This window comes from Triturus cristatus, chromosome 4_1, assembly GCF_964204655.1.
Source record: "Triturus cristatus chromosome 4_1, aTriCri1.1, whole genome shotgun sequence".
In the NCBI taxonomy this organism is placed as follows: Eukaryota; Metazoa; Chordata; class Amphibia; order Caudata; family Salamandridae; genus Triturus; species Triturus cristatus.
The window spans coordinates 1,124,979,766-1,125,000,200 of NC_140585.1; the positions used below are offsets into that span (position 1 = coordinate 1,124,979,766).

At 46.8% G+C, this 20,435-nt stretch overlaps 1 protein-coding gene across 2 annotated transcripts in view; it reads right to left on the reverse strand.

Annotated features, from left to right (window-relative positions):
• Nucleotides 1-17,975: 17,975 nt before the first annotated feature.
• The window catches only part of LOC146856131 (hyaluronidase-like), a 30,048-nt gene continuing 27,588 nt past the window's right edge, over nt 17,976-20,435 (reverse strand). For both annotated transcript variants that reach the window (XM_085654166.1, XM_085654165.1), the window contains one exon: nt 17,976-20,017. In XM_085654166.1, the coding sequence (XP_085510292.1) occupies nt 19,992-20,017 (26 nt within the window). In that variant the 3' untranslated portion in view covers nt 17,976-19,991. The remainder of the gene's footprint in view (nt 20,018-20,435) is intronic.

Below are 20,435 nucleotides of genomic sequence, written 5' to 3' on the forward strand. Positions count from 1 at the left end.
TTAAAAACTGCAGGACCACACCCCGTTTTATCCTGTCCCCCAGCCCATTGACATTCCAGGACAAAAGACTCAGTCCCCTACCCCCCATCATAGCCGAAATCGAGCCATCTCCCCCCAGGGAGCACTGTAGAAGTAGCACAACAATACATCTGCCTTGTGGTACAAATAAACAATACCCAACCCCAACCCAACAACCCCAACAAAACTCCCCCCTCCCTGCACCCCTGCATGAGCCCAAACAGCCCCCCCAACTTGCAGTGTGCCTGTCGCCCCTATATAGATGGAACTACTAAGACCCCCTAGAGGAGGAGGGAGAACCCCCTCGAGACCCAGCACAACCTCCCATGGAGGGGAAACAAGGCACAATAGGCAAAAGACCCCAAGCATGGCCACAAGTGGCATCACCCGGGTTGAGCCACGGTGTCAGTACCTCAGACCCGGTCCGGTGAGCGCTCACCTCCCGTCGCCCCCCCCCATCCCGACCATGTCCCCCAGTCAAAGTGTCCAGCCAGTCCCCGGCCATGTCAGGACGATCAAAGAAGTGAGTGCGACCATCCGCCTCCACCCGTAGCCTGGCCGGGAAGAGCATGGCATATTTTAGGTTCATGTCCCGAAGCCGCCGCTTGACACCCAGGAAACTCAATCTCTGCTTCTGGACTGCCTGTGTGAAGTCAGGATAAAAGTTCACCTCCATGTTTTCCAGCTTAATCGGACCTTGCAGTCTGGAAGCTTGCAGAATCGCATCCCTGTCCCGAAAGTTAAAAATACGGGCAATAAGAGGCCGCGGAGGGGCTCCGACCTTCGGCCTGCCCCCGGGAACTCTATGGGCCCTCTCCACCGCAAAGAATTTACTCAGCCCCCTAGGCTGGAGATGGGTAGAGATCAGGTCCTCCACAAAGAGATCCGCCGCCGACTCCTCCCGTCCCTCGGGCACTCCAATAATGCGGATATTGTTCCTCCGGGCCCTGCTCTCGGAGTCCTCCAGGCGCCGATCCAGGAGCGCACTTGCCTGACGGAGTCGATGCACCTCCGTCTGAAGGGCCGCTACCTCAGTCGTGAGGCCCGACGCGGTGTGGGCCAATGAGTCGACCCGGTCATTCGTCTTAGAGAGATCGGCTCTAACAAGGTTGACATCGATGAGGACCGCGTCGAGTTTATGTGCCAAGGTGTTGAATTGCTGGCCCACGGAGGTCTTCATCTCAGCAATGGCGCCCATAACATCCTGCAAAGTCAGATCCGCAGGCAAATCCGGGGCATCCGAGGGGCACTCGGAGGACTTGTGCGATCCGCCGGGAGACCCCTTCGGGAAGGTGTAGCGGTCCATAATGTTGGCCTGATGCGCGGTGCCACGCCGGGTAGACTTGGCCTTCAACCGATCCCCTTCCTGCTTCGTGGCCATCGTCGTGTGGCTCGCGATCTCACCAGGTACGCAGTGGAGAGCAAGCAATCAATCAAGGCCGAGAGCCCCCGGGGTCAACCCAGGACGGCAGAGCGGGCCACCGCAGGCAGGCAGGCAGGGTTTCCCAGCGAGGCCACCCCAACACAAAGAAACGCCGTAATCCCACCTGCGATGACGGCAAGGGGAGTCAAAAGCGAAAGTGAAAGTGCGGGGTGCGCGACTTGCCAGGCCCAGCCCGCCGTTGTTGTTCACTTCGCCTCTGGGTTACCCCCAAACTCGAATCCGGGGTCAGGAGGGAAGTAGGCCGCAAACTTCAGTCGGTGCTCACCCCGGCACCCGGGGTCCGATTCAAAAACGGAAAACGGGTACCACCTCGGCTCAGGCTCCCCGACACAGTCCCCTCAACCAATGCAGGATGAAGACAGGATAAACGTAGGAGGTTGCGGAGGTCCTCGGGAGCCTCGCACCTACGCGGCCATCTTGGTTGCGCTCTAGGCTCCTCCTCCGAACTTTGGATTCTTGTCTGTGGGCATGGTGTGGGGTGAGGGTGTGGATGGTTGTGGGTCTGAATGTGAAGGTGTGGGTCTGAATGTGAAGAGGTGTGTTATAAGGGGTGGTTGTGAGTTTGCCCCTCTGTGTGCCTGTTTGGATGTGGCCAGGTCAGTCATTTCCATTTTTTGGCACTGTAGACGTGTTTTGTGGTGTTGTGCAAGTCGAATAGACCCTCCTTGTGATGTTTTACAGTGTCCGTGGTTCAGTACGGTACAGGGGTACGACTCGTACAGGCACACACCCATGCGTTGTGTATGTAGGGTGCGTACACCGACATTGCGTTTGTACGGTGCGTACACCGACATTGCGTATGTACGGTGCGTACAACAACATTGGCGCGTACAACAACATTGCGTATGTACGGTGCGTACACCGACATTGCGAATGTACAGTGCGTACACTGACATTGCGTATGTAGGATGCGTACACCGACATTGCGTATGTACGGCGCGTACAACAACATTGGTGCGTACAACAACAGTGCGTATGTACGGTGCATACACCGATATTGCGTATGTACGGTGCGTACATACGCGATGTTGTTGTAAGGTGCGTACATATGCATGGGGGGGCCTGTACGACTCATACCCGGAAACAACTTTTCCCGGGATAAGTGTCGTACGAAGTTCGCTTTGTAGCGGGTAAAGTCATTCCCCGTGTACGGGACGTTTTCTGTACAATTCGTAAATCGGAAAGCCGATCCGGATCGTACATGTACGGTCGGACTGTATTTTTAGGCTTCGTACAGAAAAGTGTCCGGGTCCGTCTCGTACAACTTTTCCAGGTCTGATTTGTATGGTTAGGGCAGATCCGTATGTATTTTTCACATACGAATCGTACTTCATCGGTCGGACGGGACTTGTACGATTCGTACGGAAAAATTTACAAATACAGGTTGTACGGAAAAAAAAATACAGGATCGGAATCGACAATCATCTCCCAACCTAATTTCATGATCTTCGGGGGGGTGTACTCCAGAGGGGATCCGGAGGTAATTCCTCCTAGAAGACAATCTGTGTGCTCCTGAGACGGGGGGGGGGGAAGCAGGTAAATTATTAACTACCTCCATAAAATCAGAACTGGAGGTTTATCATGGGGGTTAGTTTGGACTCTGGATTACCAGAATAGTATTTTAAACTGTAATACTCACCACATGTGGATATTACCTGGTATTTCTTATGCCAGAGGAAGACACGTTCAAGGACGTTTTCCAGCCTAAGCCTTATGAATTTTGTTGACCCCAGCTCTGCTGGTAAAGTGGCTCATTTTTTCTGAGAGTGGCAAACGAATACCCTGTGCTGGTATCCGCCCTAGGGTGCCCAGACAGAATATTGAGTTCTAAATATCGAGTTGCACAAATATCGAGTCAGAAATATCATGATTAAAAAATATTGACAGCAAGAATATCGTGGTCATGAATATTGACTTAAGGTAAGTAATATCGAATTTAAAAATATCGAAGTGTTTAATATCATTTGCAAAAATATAGTTGTAAAAAATATCGATATTTCAATTAACGTTATGTATTTAGTATATATTTTTTGTATAAGAATTGTTTATATTTTTTAATATGTGTTACATTTTTAATAGTTATTATTGTTTTTTTAATTTTAATTTTGCATTTTTTAGTTCAGTAGTGGGTTGTGGGTTTATAGGGGAATAGAATGGGAAGTCATTTAATTATATAAAATTCATGTTGCTTTTTTTGTATAAGAATTATTTATATTTTTTAATATATGTGTTAGTAGTTATTACTTTTTTTTAATTTGAATTGTGTGGTTTTTAGTTCCGTAGCGGGTTGTGGGTTTATAGGGGAATAGGGTGGGAAGTTATTTAATTATATTAATTTAATGATTATTTTTTATTTATTAATATATATTTGATTGAGATGTTATAGTGTTAAATGTGTCAATTAATTTATTATTAATTAATCAATAATTGGTTTTTAATTAATGTTAATTAATATTAACTAATTAATTGGTAATTAATTATGGTAATTGTGTAATTAATTTTGGGTGTGGGTTTTGTGTTTATAGGTGCAAAGGGTGGGAAGTAATTTTATTGATAAATTAATAATTGGTTGTTTCTTAATATTAAATATTAATTGGTTCAAAATTATGGTAATTGTGTAATTAATTTTGGGTGTGCGTTTTGGGGTTTATAGGGGTAAAGGGTAGCAAATAATTTGTGTTTAATTAATTAATATATAGTTGTTAATAAATGTTAATTATTTGATATTTATTTTGGGTAATTGTTTATTTTGTGTGTGTTTTTATTTTTAAAGTAGTAAAGGGTGGGTATTAAATACATTTTACTTACTTCAAATAGTTGTTTAATACTTATAGTTCTTAATTTTAAAATAAGTTTTAATTGTGTAATGTATTACATTACAGTTTAATTTAGGTGTGAGTTGTGTGGATTTTAGGGTTAAAGTATGGGTAGCTATTTAATTTTAATTAATATTTTTATTACTAGTATTTTTTTGATTGATAATTATTTATGTTAATTATGGAAGTATATATATCTTTTTCATTTAGAAGTGTTTTGTTATGTGTGTTGTGTTATAGGGTAGGAAATAAAATAAATACATTTATGTAATTAATAATGTTTTGTTTGTAAAACAATTATAGTTCCAAATATATTATTTTTAAGAAATGTATTTAATATTTTATTTTATATAGTATTTGTAGGTATTTGTTATATGTAATTAATATTAAATGATGTTTTTTTATGTAGGAAATATATATATATTTTTTTTGTTTTACATAATTATAAATGTATTCATTTATTTATTTTCATAATATTATTTTTAAATGTTTTAATATTAATTTAGTTTTTTTTTTAACTGCTTGGAGTGTGAATATTACATTTACCCGTATGCTATCCAACACTTTCCCTACTGTTGCACTCAATGGAGTTGGAATAGTAAATGTAATCCCTCCACTATCCAACACTTACCCTACTGTTGAACTCACTGGAGATTGAATAGTAATGTTTACCCCACCGCTATCCAACACTTTCCCTACTGTTGCACTCACTGGAGTGGGAACAGAAATGTTTACCCTTCCTCAATCCAACACTTTCCCTACTGTTGCACTCACTGGAGTGGGAATCCTAATTGTTACCCTTCTGCTATCCAACACTTTCCCTACTGTTGCACTCACTGGAGTTGGAATAGTAAATGTAATCCCTCCACTATCCATCACTTACCCTACTGTTGCATTAACTGGAGTGGGAATACCAATGTTTACCCCTTTGCTATCCAACACTATCCCTACTGTTGTACTCATTGGAGTGGGAATAGTAATTTTTACCTCTTCACTATCCAACACTTTCCCTACTGGTGTATTCATTGGAGTGGAAATAGTAATTTTTACCCCTCCGCTATCCAACACTTTCCCTACTGTTTTACTTACTGTATTGGGGAATGTAAGTTTAAACATTTTTTCATAGTTTCTTTTTCTAATTTATTATAGAATGTTTTTTTATATATTAAATTATTGATATACATATATTTTATTTTTATATAATTTTAAACTTTTAATATAAATGTAAAATAATTGTTTATTAATTGTTTTAAAGTACATATATATGTATACATTATTATGTTTGTGTGTTTCTCTTTTTAAATTAAATGTATTTGTTATATTTTGTAAAAATGTATATTAAGGGTCCGATTCCAATCCTGTATTTTTTTTTCCGTACGACCTGTATCCGTAAATTTTTCCGTACGAATCGTACAAGTCCCGTCCGACCCATGAAGTACGATTCGTATGGGAAAAATACATACGGATCTGCCCTATCCGTACGAATCAGATCTGGAAAAGTTGTACGAGACGGACCCGGACACTTTTCCGTACGAAGCCTAAAAATACAGTTCGACCGTACAAGTACGATCCGGACTGACTTTCCGATTTACGAATTGTACGGAAAACGTCCCGTACACGGGGAATGACTTTACCCGCTACGAAGCAAACTTTGTACGACTCTTATACCGGGAAAAGTTGTACAGGCCCCCCATGCATATGTACGCACCTTACAACAAAATTGCGTATGTACGCACCGTACATACGCAATGTCGGTGTACGCACCGTACATACGCAATGTTGTTGTACGCACCAATGTTGTTGTACGCACCGTACATACGCAATGTCGGTGTACGCACCGTACATACACAACGCATGGGGGTGTGTGCCTGTACGAGTCATACCCCTGTACCGTACTGAACCACGGACACTGTAAAACAGCACAAGGAGGGTCTATTCGACTCGCACAACACCACAAAACACGTCTACAGTGCACAAAAAATGGAAATGACTGACCTATCCACATCCAAACAGGCAAACTCACAACCACCCCTTATAACACACCCACCAAAAATTCAAACTGAGGCCCACCCACAAATGGACCAATAAAAAGGGCCCACACACACAAACCATGAGCCTTTGCAACAGACTCACTGCAGCTAGAGAGCACACACCAACAGCTGCACCCATCCATCTTAACATATACACCTTCACACAACCTCCTTCACACATACCCCCTCTTCACATTCCGACCCACACCTTCACATTCAGACCCACACACCCACAACCATCCACACCCTCACCCCACACCATGCCCACAGACATGAATCCAAAGTTCACAAGGGAGGAGCTGGAGATCCTTGTCAATGAAGTCATCAGAGTCGAGCCACAGCTGTTTGGAACATTGGTCAGACAGACCAGCACAGCCGAAAAATCACGCCTGTGGCAGAGGATCGTCGATAGGGTGAATGCTGTTGCACCCATCAGAAGGACCAGGACTGAATGCCCTAGCCAGGTGGTACGATCTGCGGAGGACGGTCAAGCGAAAAATGAATGATGACTACGCCCAGAGCAACATCACTGGAGGTGGTGGGCCCCGCAGACCAGTACATTTCCATCCCTGGGAGGAGAAGGGGATGGCCCTGCGTCCGCCGGTGGGTGTACATGGACTTCAAGTAGTTCCAGAGCCTGGTGAGTACACAAACAACTTACGTAACATGGGGGTAATGGCATCCACACCCCAACTACACCAAATGCACGCAACTACCCCCAAGCCCTCACCGGCCAGAACCACAGGCAAAAACAACGCTAATGCCAATAACATGTGTATGCCCCATTGAGAAAGGAAGGCCATGCTATGTCCCATGCTACACGAAGCACCAACCCAAGAATGGATGTCTGGTATGCTGGGAGGGTGGGTGTCACAAAACACATTTTTGAACTCCAAATCACACACAATTGCCCTCATCCCATATGGCCCAGGTACATACCCATGCACCATGTGCAATGCACAGGGATTTGGAAAGTACTGACAAGATAGCTGACACTTGGCCCGGGTGTAGGCAGCACAAGGCCCTCCTGTGACCAGTGCAAACACAAACACCAAGACAACAAGGTCAGATATGTAGGACAGGAACTCACACTCACTGTAATGGCAGCATGCTCCATGGGGGGACAGCTACATCACCTGGGAGCCCCAGTGCAAAATCACACTACTCCCACCAGCAGGCCCTGTCACACACACCCCTTACACAAGCAGACACCCCCGGGACAGGCAATGCATTTACCCACTGTCACAATGGACATGTAACACAACAAGACCAATACATAGCCGAAGAAGCATCCAAGCAAAAAATCTACATGTCAAAGACTCAGGGGAACAAATCAATCTGTCCCCCGCAAAATACCCATCCACAAGTGAACATTGAGGAGGATGCTAGGCACATACAACTACCTGGAGGAACAGTGCCAACTTGAATGTGTATGAAACATGGATGTTTTATGAAACAGCATTAACATTGTCTGTCTCTCACACATAGGGCAACGTGATGAATCTCCCCCCAAAAATGGGGGTGAAGAATCACAGTCCCAGGCTCGGGAGGAACCTGATCCCACCGTCAGGGACACCTCTCAATACTCCGCGGATGACCCCGACCGACCTGGACCCTCTGCTGTCCAAGCCCCTGCAGCACCTGGAACATCTGTGCCAAACACCACCCCCATTCCTGGCACATCCCAGGAGACACCGAGGAGCCCTGCCCGCAGTGAACAACTGAGACAGTCTGACCAGGAGGGACAAGGTGCGCCGGGCACCCAGGAGGAAGCAGACAACACCGCCACTGCCATCCCTCAGGGGTCCCGTAGACCAGATGTGCCCATAACGGCAGCCCAGGCTCATGTGGACAGGGGTGGTGGGAGTGTAGGCAGGCAGAGGCGAGAACCTGACCAGCCAGCTGAAGGGACCGGTATGTCACAGATAGACAACATCATGGACGCATACCGGCGTGACACCAGGGAGTTCAGCCAGGTAGGGGTGACCCTCACAGAGATGAAGAACCAGCAGGCCGAGCAACACGCCAGTCAACAAGAACACCAAGGACGGATGGAGGCAAGACTGGTTGAGCTCCTGGCGGTGCAAAGGGACATAAGCCATTAACTCCGTTGGATCGCTGACAACATGGGCAACCCTCCCTGTGCCACCAGGCGAAGACCACCACCAGCCACAGGGAGGGAGGAGGAGGAGGATACGTCCGACGGAGCGTCCCAAGCATCGTCAAGGCCTGCATCTGAGGGCCCCCCGAGGAAGGTGGGTCGTCCACGGGAAAGACCGTGAGAGGCAGCGGATCATCCACATCTCCCAGGTCACCTGGCCTGGCACCTGGCCTTCATGTGCGACAGCATCACCTCATTGACTGACATCATCTGCCACATGGACTTGCTGGTCACAGTCTGACCAATGATGCCAAACACTGTGGCCTAGACTCTGATGACTTCAAATGCCAAGGATCCCATCTCCCCCTGTGAACTTTGGATTCTAAGGTCCCTGTATTGCACCTTTTTCTGTGCACAAATCACGCCCCAGACCTATAATAAAAAAATTATAATTGTAATTTTATGTTGCAGTCATTTAGCATGAGTCCACAACATACGTCTGGGGATATGTCAAAGTATGCCTGAGTGTGGAACTAACTCCAGCCATCCATACACTTGGATCTGAGTCGGGTCGAGGACACACATGGGTCACAATGTATCACCAAATACAGACATGGAGCCCAATACTCACCCGTGATGGCCTCAAGCTGCTGAGGGGGGGCTTGTAATACTGCTCAGACAGACCAATTTGGCAGAGTATCATGAAGGTGTAGAGGTCATGGGTCATGTTGAGGTGCCCGGGGAGGAAATCCCAGGTCTGTTTGGCGAGGTGGGAGAACTATCTCCTGCATGCAGTTTTTTTGCGGATGTGATGAATGGTGGCCAGGACAAGGTGGGCTGCACGGAGTTGGGCCAACGGGGTGTTGGATGACAGATGTCCAAGGTCGGTTTTGGGTCTGGGGTTGTGGACTGCCTCCTGAGTGTGGTTGAGGAGTCTGAAGGTGATCCTGCAGCAGACACTGAGCCATTGTAGCTATCTCAGGTGGACGGTGATGTGGCTGGGGCGGGGGATGTTGAAGATGAGGTGTGCGGATGCACCCTGGATGTGGACAAGTTCTCCTGCAGTTTTGCTGTTGTTCCTCCATAGAGGGCGGTGCTGTAGTTGACCCGGCTGGTATTGTGGACCCGGGGGACGGTCTGTCTTGCCTTGGAGTGGATCTATCTGTGGATCATTTGCAGCATGCGGAGGGTGTTGCAGCATGAGGTACAGATGGTGTTGAGTTGCATGAGTCCATGATGAACACAAGCTTGCGTGCGTGGCCACTGGGTGCTGGTGCGGTGCCCAGGCCGGTGGGACACAAGGAGTTGACCCAGCTGTAAGGGGACAATCCTCAGATGATGACCTCAGTCCTGTCCAAGTTCAGCCTCAGGTGACTGATGTTCAGCCATTTGTCAACAGATCTCATGCCTTCTTGAAGGTTGGATCTGGCAATGGCTGGGTCTTTGGTGAGGTTGAGGAGCAGCTGGGTGTCAATGGCTTTCGAGATGATGATGAGGTCGTGTGCGCATGTGATGGTGGAGAGGGGGGTCATGGAGACATTGAAGATCGTCACGCTGAGAGATGAGCCCTGGGGCATGGGCCACATGACCCCAGTGTACTACATGCTGCAGGGTGGAGGCCGACTCCCTGGACCTTGCTGGTGAGCTACTTGTTGATTTAATCCTGGGCCCTCCACCGATACCAGTGTTGGAGATGTGTGAGCTGACAGTGTGGTAGCACATGGTGTAGAATGCCATTGAGAGGTCAAAGGGGGTGGTCTCACCATTGTTGAGCAGGGCAAAGTTGTCGTTGGTGGTGGCAATGATGACGGCTGCAGTGGTGTGATTACTGTGGAAGATGTTCTGGTGCCGGTTGCCTGGAGCTGTTTGCATGGAGGAAGTTTGTCAGTTGCTCGTTGAGTGTCTTCCTGATGATATTTGCTGGGTAGGGAAGCAGGGTGATGTTCCAGGAGATCCTGCGGTACTACCGTCTGTTGTTTAAGAAGGGCCTGGGTCTCTGCATGCCTCCAGCTCCCATGGAATGTGGCAAACTCAAAGGAGACATTCATGACGCGCTGGACGTGGGCTTCAAGGATGGGGAATGATGTGGTTGAGATGTTGTGTGGGAAGGGGCCTGATGGAGAGCCAGAGTGGGTGGTGCACATGAGCCAGGTGGTGTATTTGCTGCTGACGGGAGTCCAGAACCTGAGGGGGGTTTGTCCTGCGGATAATAGTGCTGTCTGCCTCTGTGTGCCAAGGCTGTCGTGTATGGCCATGAGCTTGCAGTGGTAGAAAGTTGCAAGGGATCTGATCTGCCTTGCAAGGGTGGATTGTCTTTTGGATGGAGATCTGCTGTCAGTTCACTCACAATGCTGATGAGCTCCTTGATGTTGTGTGTTTTGGTGCATCAGCCCTATCTGAAGGATCTCCACTTGTCCTTGCTGATGATATGGTGATGGCTGTGTGTGGCGTTTTCCAGGGCTGTAAGGTAAATGATGGTTCTTTGTGTTGCAAGGTTTGCACAAGAGTCCGGCTAGATCTGGATGAGTCCAGTAGGTCTGCCTTGTCCAAGGTGGCTTAACTGTTGTTGTGCTTCACAGGAAAGTCCATCAATGTGGCAAGATTGTTGGATCAGTTGCTGATCCAGTGTGTGAGGTTGCAGGGTGTGGCGGAGTGTTGGTTCGAGTGTCCCACACAGCTTGTCTGTGGTGACTTACATCAAGCATCTTTGGGGGATCGGTAGCGGGGTGTGGGGCAGTGTGTTGCTTGTCGGAGACGTGGATGCAAATGTTGATGGACCAATGATGGATGGTGGTGTGGTTCTCCTACAGCAAGAAGTTACTGGCCCCCAGCCACATGTAGCCTGTGGAGGTGAGGGCGTGCGTGCAGATGTACGTGTTGATGGCTTAGCAGAATTGTGGATGTAGGCCTGGAGATCTGTAGATGAGTGTTACTCTGAGGGTTGCCAGGGGGTTGGTGCAAATCCGGATTTGTGACTCTGAGGGTGTACTTGGGAATAAATTGCAATTCAACCTCCGGGATTGTTGGTGTCGTCCCTGCGGGTGATCTTGTATCCGTCTGAGATCGCAATGAAGAAGTTGTGTGCTGAGGATGCTTTTGTCCAGGTTACTGTCATGAAGGTGATGTGTGGGGCTGTTGTGTTGAGGAGGTAACAGAGTCCAATGGCGTGCTGGTGGACGGAGCGGGTGTGGAGTAGGAGGCAAATGACCTGGTTGTTCTGACACGGTCTGGTAGGCGGGGCAGCGCTGTGTAGGCAGTTGGAGTTGCACACTCAGCATGCGAAGGTGTCGTGTGTGCGCTTAGGGGTTGCCTGCTAGCAGGCGATTGATTGTCTGGAGGACATTGCTTGGAGGGTGGCTGCAGCATGAGGCTGTTGTGTGATGTGGGTCATGCAAAGACCAGAGGGTCGTGCACTGTGCACGTTGCAGGCGCAGGCGGTCCTGCCTTTGCCACGGCGTTGGAGCAACAGTGGCACAGACAAGCTGCTGGCTGCATTTAGAATGGGAGTGAGGGGGAAGGGAGGAGCATTTTTGAGGCGTATGGGTTGCAGAATCAGGGCACTCGGTGGGGCGGTGCCGCAGGTGAGACTGCAGCAGGCAGAAGGGGTGAGAAACTAGGCAAAAAGTAGCACACAAAGACAAGGAGGTCAGAAAGGCACAGTGCAACAGGTGTATGCAAAGGAAGGAGTGTCAGGTTACTCATGGGTCACTCCGAGAAAATGTATGAACAATCAGCAACAATGACGGCTACAGGATCAGGCAACAAAATGCGGAGCTGTGCACAGGAGACACACCATCAGCAGGCGTTCACGTCCCGTTGTGGGGAGCAACCTGCACAAATACATACACAACCAGGTACTTCATGCACAATACATATAAGTAGCCATTAAGAACTGCATGCATGTTGCCGAAGTACACATACACCCATATGCTCAATCTTTGACAATTATGCCATAGATGACGCATGCAAACTGTCAAAAGATCTGCAGTGACAGAGATGAGGCACTTTGGATTGTGCTGATAGGTCAGTTGGCATAACATGTTGGACATACGCTGGACCCCCCCTTCACAACACGGATGATGTAAATCCCAATGAACTGGCACACAAGTTAAGGGGAAGAGCCCAACACATCCTGCTGCACCCGGAGAGGCTGCAATTCCCCATAGAGCCTGTTGTTGTGATGTCCCACACTATGTCCACCCGTAGCATCCGCTATGTTTCAGAGGCAAGGTTTACCCACATTGATGCCTTCATCAGACTCCACACTCCACTACAGATGACTGACAAGAAGGGTGACTATCATGTCATGGGAGTGATGCTACATGTGATATGCTCCATGGTGAGAAGACATGTATGCATGGTACCACAACATGCACAGAAGCAGACCCCACACATTCCCAACCCATACCACCACCAAAAAGCCTTGCTGCAATCCTTACCCAAACTGACATTTCCATATGTCCGTGCATGGAACGCTGATTCAGCACACGTTGCAATCCTCATGAGGAATAGCAGGAGGACAACGATGACACGAGCAGACAACAGGCGCAAAAACCTGGGAATGACACACACACACGAAGTAACCTAAAACAATTCTCGCCGCACACATGGTCATTTACGAAACATGAACAATGTTGGACACATGCAAATTTCAAAGAAAGTCTCTCCGCAAAACAGTGTGGCATGACATCATCACTCGAGTGACACATCAGAACACACATCAAAGTCACTTTGCATTCAGTCAGCAGGAGACACACATTGCAACACATGCCACTCAATGCTACAAGCTTGCGCGCTCATACCCAGTGACTCACCATTATGAGAAGAAGTTGCGTATGAGCTGACTCCGGATATCATCCTCCTCCTCCTCATCACTAGCCTCGTGACCAAGCCCTTGATCCTCCACGGGTGGATGTTCCTGCTCATCCGGATCCAGGATGAGTGGCACTGCGTTCTGAACTGCCATGTTGTGCAGCATGCAACACACGAGGAAGATTTGGCAGACCTTCTCCGGTGCATATGGGAGGGACCCGCCTGTCTTGTCAAGGCACCGGAATCGGCTCTTCAGGAGTCCAAACGTCCTCTTAATCACTCGCCTGGTCTGCCCTTGTGCATTGTTGTACCGGTGATCTGCAGCTGTTCTTGGGTTGCGGAGAGGTGTCAGCAGCCATAGCATGTTGGGATATCCAGAGTCCCCTACATGGAAACATCATGTAAATAAGTGGGTCACACAGGACAAACAGAGTATACCTACCAACAAGACATGCTCATTCGTTGTGCAGCCGCAGCATCATTTGTGGCACCCTGCTATGCCTCATGATGTAGGCATCGTGTGCTGATCCTGGAAAACGTGCACAGACATGGGAAATCAGCATGTTAGCAAGACACACCACAAGGGCATTTATTGAGTGGTAATGTTTTCTATTGTGATAGGCTTGCTCCTGTGCCTGTGGTGGTACCAAAGCCACATGTGTCTCATCAATGGACCCAATTACATGGGGCATCCCTCCCAGGGCATAGAAATCACCCATGACATCTGTCAACTCCTCAGGAGTTGGAAATTTGATGAATTCATCAAGGTGCTCCAACATGGCTGCCAAAACATCACGCAGGACACGGCTGAACATTGTCTGTGACATCCCACCAACATCAGCTATGGTCAATTGAAACGTACCTGTGGCATAAAAATGTAGGGCTGCCATCACCTTCATCTTGGGGGTCAGCGCAGTAGGATACCTGTGTCGTGGTTGGAAGTGTGGTTCCAGCTTGTTTGTCAAGTCCTCAATCAACTGTCGAGAGAATCTGTAACGGCGGATGCAGGCACGTTCCCTCATGGCAGCCAATTCTGGCATTGGTCATGGGACAGGCGGTGCCCTGCAAGACATTGTTTGGAAGAATGAAGATTGAGAGTCGGCCAACATCAATGTCAATGAACATAGCACATGCTAAAATGCTACTACACATCAGGTAACTATGGAGTCTGGTGTGTGCAATACATCCAGAACACATATGCCAGCTTGCTGGCACTCCTACGAAAAGCCAGATACACCTGTTGATTGTCAAGTCTACATGACATGCCCTGAAATGAGCTGGGGGCCAGTCTGAGTGAACAGCCAGAGATATCACCGGAGTGACACACATCCACATAGCTGCATTGGAAGGATGTCATCTCATCTAGACAGCTGACTGCAAGGCACACGCACTGGTCACATGGAATGTCAAATCAACATATCAAACACATTGCGATGAAGGGGTACACGTGACAACAGAAAAACACAGCCATTGAGACAACGCAGACATGTATGCCTGGGAAAATATGATGTCCGATGCACACAGACCCTACAGCCGTGGGAATCCACATGTGGCATGGTGTGCGTAGATGTGTGCCATGCCCATCTCCACACAGACCCATGTTGGATGTACCAACAGCAGATGCAGTTGACGGGACACTGACAGCAAGCTTATGGGAACACATGACACACACCTGACATAGTCACAAAGGGGCACGCTGATCGTGACATGTCAGTTGATAGAGTGTCCCTGTCCCTGGCATCAGGAGACAGGTGCGGGTGTTGATGACTGTGCCATCCCACTGCTGCTGTGCATGATACAGTTGGACTACCGACACACATGTGGCAAGTGTCAAGGTGATGTGTGCCACATAGTGCCCCATCACACATGACATGTGTCCACAGGTCCTCACACATCAATTGTGCAACTAGATGAGATGACCTGTGCAATATCACTGGCTGCCAGACCTAGGGCCTGCACATGAAAGTATGCAATGACAACTACTTGATGGACATCCTTGTGCGACTCGTAGCCTTCCATTCCTGGCATATGTACGCCTGTATTACCATTGTAAGCGTGTGAAACGCACCGTACACCCGCATTCATTGCGTGTGTACGCTTCGTATCACTATTGCACTGGTGCCGTACCTGTAAGTGTGAAACGCACCATACAACTAGTGCCGTAGGGGTATGTGTGAAACGCACCTTACAACTAGTGCCGTAAGGGTACGTGTGAAACACACCGTACAACTAGTGCCGTAGGGGTACGTGTGAAACGCACCGTACAACTGGTGCCTGTAGGGGTACGTGTGAAACGCACCGAACAACTAGTGCCACAGGGGTACGTGTGAAACACACCGTACAACTGGTGCCTGTAGTGGTACGTGTGAAACGCACCGTACAACTAGTGCCGTAGGGGTACGTGTGAAACACACCGTACAACTGGTGCCGTAGGGTTATGTGTGAATCGCACCGTACAACTGGTGCATGTAGGGGTACGTGTGAAACGCACCGTACAACTAGTGCCGTAGGGGTACGTGTGAAACGCACCGTACAACTGGTGCCTGTAGGGGTACGTGTGAAACGCACCATACAACTAGTGCCGTAGGGGTACGTGTGAAATGCACCGTCCAACTGGTGCCTGTAGGGGTACGTGTGAAACGCACCGTACAACTAGTGCCATAGGGGTACGTGTGAAACGCACCATACCCACGCATTCATTGTGTGTGTACGGTCCGTATCACTGTTCTACTGGTGCCGTGGGAGTACATGTGCAACGCACCGTACCCACGCATTCATTGCGTGTGTACGGTCTGTATCACTGTTCTACTGGTGCCGTAGGGGTACGTGTGAAACGCACCGTACCCACGCATTCATTGCGTGTGTACGGTCCGTATGACTGTTCCACTGGTGCCATAGGGGTACGTGTGAAACGCACCGTACCCATGCATTCATTGCGTGTGTACGGTCCGTATCACTGTTCTACTGGTGCCGTAGGAGAACGTGTGCAACGCACCGTACCCACGCATTCATTGCGTGTGTACGGTCCGTATCACTGTTCTACTTGTGCCTTAGGGGTACGTGTGCTCACTATTCTACTGGTGCCGTAGGGGTACGTGTGCAACGCACCGTACACGTCCACTTCTGTTGTTGCGGTAGGCAGGGGTTGCTGGACACGCCCCCCCAAGTGACCAGACCCTGGTGGTAATGTATGGGCTCCATATTATAGGTTTGGATTTGGGTATGGGGTATGTTTCCTGCCCCTCACCCCCACCCTGGCCCCTGGGTGTTGTTCTCACCTTCTGCGGCGTGTGCGTCGGGTCCGGTGCACCAGGTCGTAGGCTAGGAGGACCGGGATGACACGTACAATGGGGTTCATGGCGTGTACGTCTCGTACCGGGGCTCCGTTGCGTAGTGGTTTGCGTAGGACTCTGCTTTTCCGGCTGTGTTTGGCTCCCGGAAAAAAAGAGCCGTACGGAGTGTTGTAGGGACGAATCGTACTTGCTGGGCTGGAAACCGCTGCTTGAATACGTCCGGACGTCGCGTACAAGTTGTTCCGGATCAGAATCGTTGTTTTTTTTTACCCGTACGGTCTTTTGTGCGAAACGTATGGAAATAGGCTTTCTGTACGAATCGTACTTCCTAGGTTGTACGGAAAGTTTACCGCGTACGAGTCGTACGGAGAAAACGCTCCGTACATCGATTCGTACAGCCTTTTTCCAGGATTGGAATCGGCCCCTAAATGTCATTTATGTTGTTAAAATTAATATTAATATTTAATATTTAATATATATTATTTTATCAGATATATATATTTAAATCGATATTTTTTACATCGATATTTTTGAGTCGATATTTTTGTACTTACCTGTTTAGGTATGGGAGTCTATTTTTTTGTAGTCTATATTTTTTTAATCAATATGTTTCACATTGATATTTGTGTCATCGATGTTCTATCAGTGAACCCTGCCCTAGAATAGACTACTGCTCCTTAGCCCTCCATTACCAAAGTAACCCCTGAGGAAGGAGTGCATGCTGCATTATAGGTATCACGTTGTCCAACTTTGGTTCTACAATGAGGATGTTAGAGAGGGGCGATTACTAAGGTCCAGTTCAAAGGTCACTTGATGGAATGGCAAAAACCTACCTGGTTTGTGGTCTGACACCATCTAGAAATTTATTTTCGAGCCTTACACTCTGCAGAAAAAAAAGAAACTTCAGCTAGACAAACTTACTATGCAGGCAACACATTAGGAGGCGATTTGAAGTTAACTGTGTTGAAACAATTGTTGATTATTTGTGCAGGAAGTGCTAAAGCCTCCACTTTAGGGTTCACCTTTTCTGTAGATCCCTCAGGCAGAATTATCTTTGCACTGAGAATATGCTGCAATTCTTCTGGCAATTCTTCACTGTAGGTGGATCCTGCAAGTCAGGTTTTAACACATAGTCCACAAACCCCACAATTTATTTGTGACCACCTAACTTTAAATCAGGTTGAAAGAGTTTTGTATATACATACATTACATTTCTGGTTACCTGATGGAGAAGATCTGCTGGTCTTTTAATAATGTGTGTGTAGAGTAAGTCAGTGTCAGTCAAGACCAGAAGAGAGCTCAGTGGGTTAATACACTTGTTAAAGTGAACTGTTCTGCTCCTTGAAAGCCTTGTGTTAAAGCTCCATGATTAGAACTTGTCTTTTAGTGAATTAAAGACGCCTCATTCGTCAGTCAGTCGAACAAGCTTTATTTGATTTAAAACAAATCATAAAAGCCCATGATACAAGTATTTATCATAAGAACATATTCAAAATACATATGAAAAGAGAAATAGGTAAATTCATCACAGTAGATAAGAAAAAATAGCTGCACCCCCATTGGTTCAATGCAACTTTAAGCACCTGTAATAAATAAAAAATGAAACAGACCAATACAGACACACCGACCCTCCCTTATCCATATTCCTTTATTATTGCAATCGCTCCTCTGATAAAATTTAAAACTGCACAACAAATGTTCATAGAGTCCAAAGAGAGGAGAAACCTATAACCTCTGAAGAAGAAAAGGGCTGTAAAGACTTCAGACTTATTCAAAGGGCAAACGAGAGTAAAGTGCAAAGTGCTCTGTTTTGTCAAGTTATCACATGGGCATTAGTTCTAAGATTATTAGACCAACTACATTGCTTTGGAAAAGCCACCTAAAAGTGCATCAGGGACAGATGAAATCTAGTAAGATAAAATCTATGTTGAGGATTCATCAGATAGACAAGGTAAAAATGAGGTTGATTAGTCACAACAGTTACATCTAAATCACCCACTGATTTCTACTGGTTCAATACATGCAAGTGAATTGAATTGACCCTAGTTACAAAAGCGGATCTAATGACAGCTTTAGCTTGATGGGGCATATTTGTGGGATTATTAAAAAAATCAATCAAACCCAAATCCTGGAACATACATTTAAGGTAATTAAACCATGGAATAGTTTCAGCATTGGTCAAAGAAAGACAATTCATCATAATAGATCTTGTAAATTTCAATTCAGGTGTATTCCAAATATTAGCCCATAACAATAGGGAAGCAAGACCAATTCTGTCCTCAAGTAACTCCAGAACCAGTTTGAAGTGACAGAAAAGAGTTGACACACTTTTGGATACCGTCTTCTGATAAAGTTATTCTCTATTAACTTGAGCTTGGAACAATTACAGTAGCCCCAGACTCCTGCTCCATAAGTGGCGATCGATAGACACTTCACTCTTTAAAGAGTCAGCAACTCTTTCACTGGCTTCTGACCAAATTGGGCTGCAACTCTAAAAAGTGCCTACTCTACTCTCTAGGTTTGCAGAGCTCCTAAAGTAAGTAAAGAGTCCCAAGAAAGCTGAGACTTAAAAGCAATTCCCAAGTAGGAGAAGCTATTAACTTTCTCAATCTCATTCCCATGGACCACTAATACTTTGGACTTTGCTCTATTGGTTCCACAAACCCTAACATTTGTTTTTTGTAGTTCACTTTAAGATCCAGAGAAGTCATAAAACCAACAAAAGCATCAAAAAATTTCTGAAAACTATTTGCTGTCTTTGCAATGAGGACAACATTGTCCACGTTCATTAATATAAGAGGAATATTTAATTTGTATGGCGCTATTGAGCAGCAAGAGTGATAGCTTCCGATATGGCAAAAAAAATTCTAATTATCAATTTCAATTAGGCTTTTCAACACAAACTCCACTGTTAAAAAGGTGTGACTTAAGTGCCACTCCTGTAAATGTTCATAACATAATACTTTTCACCTTCAGTGCTAGCCATGTTAAATAGTCATCAAACCTTTATTTATGATGCTCTCTGCACGTCTGCTTGAGTTTTTGGAGTCAGTTTGAAGCATCTCTGTGCCCAGTTATTGGGGCAGAAATCAGTCTGACTTCCTGTTTAGCTGGGCTTTGTAGTTGAGACATGTTCTTGACTGGTTTCCCTGTTTAGTTGCATTAGGGGATGAGTGGTGGGGTGGTTTGGAGATTGGTTCTTTGCTCATGCCATCAGACAAAAATCCCAGCACATTGGTAGTTTGTTCTGTGTCGCTGTGTTCTGTCGCAGCTTCCTGAACGACTGCACCAAATGTTTGTTTGAGTTTGATAAAAAACATTGTTGGCTGTTTGAGTATTGTCACCGCAAGGTCCCTTCTTCGGCCATCTGATCGCTTAAGAGCTGTGGAGTAGGTGGAAAGTGACCATAGACCCTGTGGTCTAAGACATCATTGCTGAAAATCAGTCATTTGTTGTAGGCCTTGGTGACTGTTGCAGTCAATATCTGTGCATCCTCTGATTTTCTGTAAATTTACAGACACAAAGTTATTGAATACATTACACTCATTATACTCATTACCAAGTTTGTTTCAACCACCAATGAGAGAAGACAGTCCTCCCAGACATGAGTTTTCATAGTAAGCAATATGGCGTTCTTGGGAGAATGCCTACAACTTGCCTGATGTAAACTAGTTATCAGTTATAAGAGTGGTTTGGTTTAAGCGGACTCATTTAAAAACCTGTACCAAGTACTTACACTATCCACAACCTCATGAATAGCCATGGGAGTTTTTCCCTCATCTCCATGTTGTACTTGATACCAATTTTGCACATTCTCTTTCAGACACCTTCATACGTGAAGACGGTCATGGGCGATGGGAAACTAACTGGGGCACAATGAAGGTGCAAGGAGGCTGGGAGCTGACAGACAAAAAGAGGATG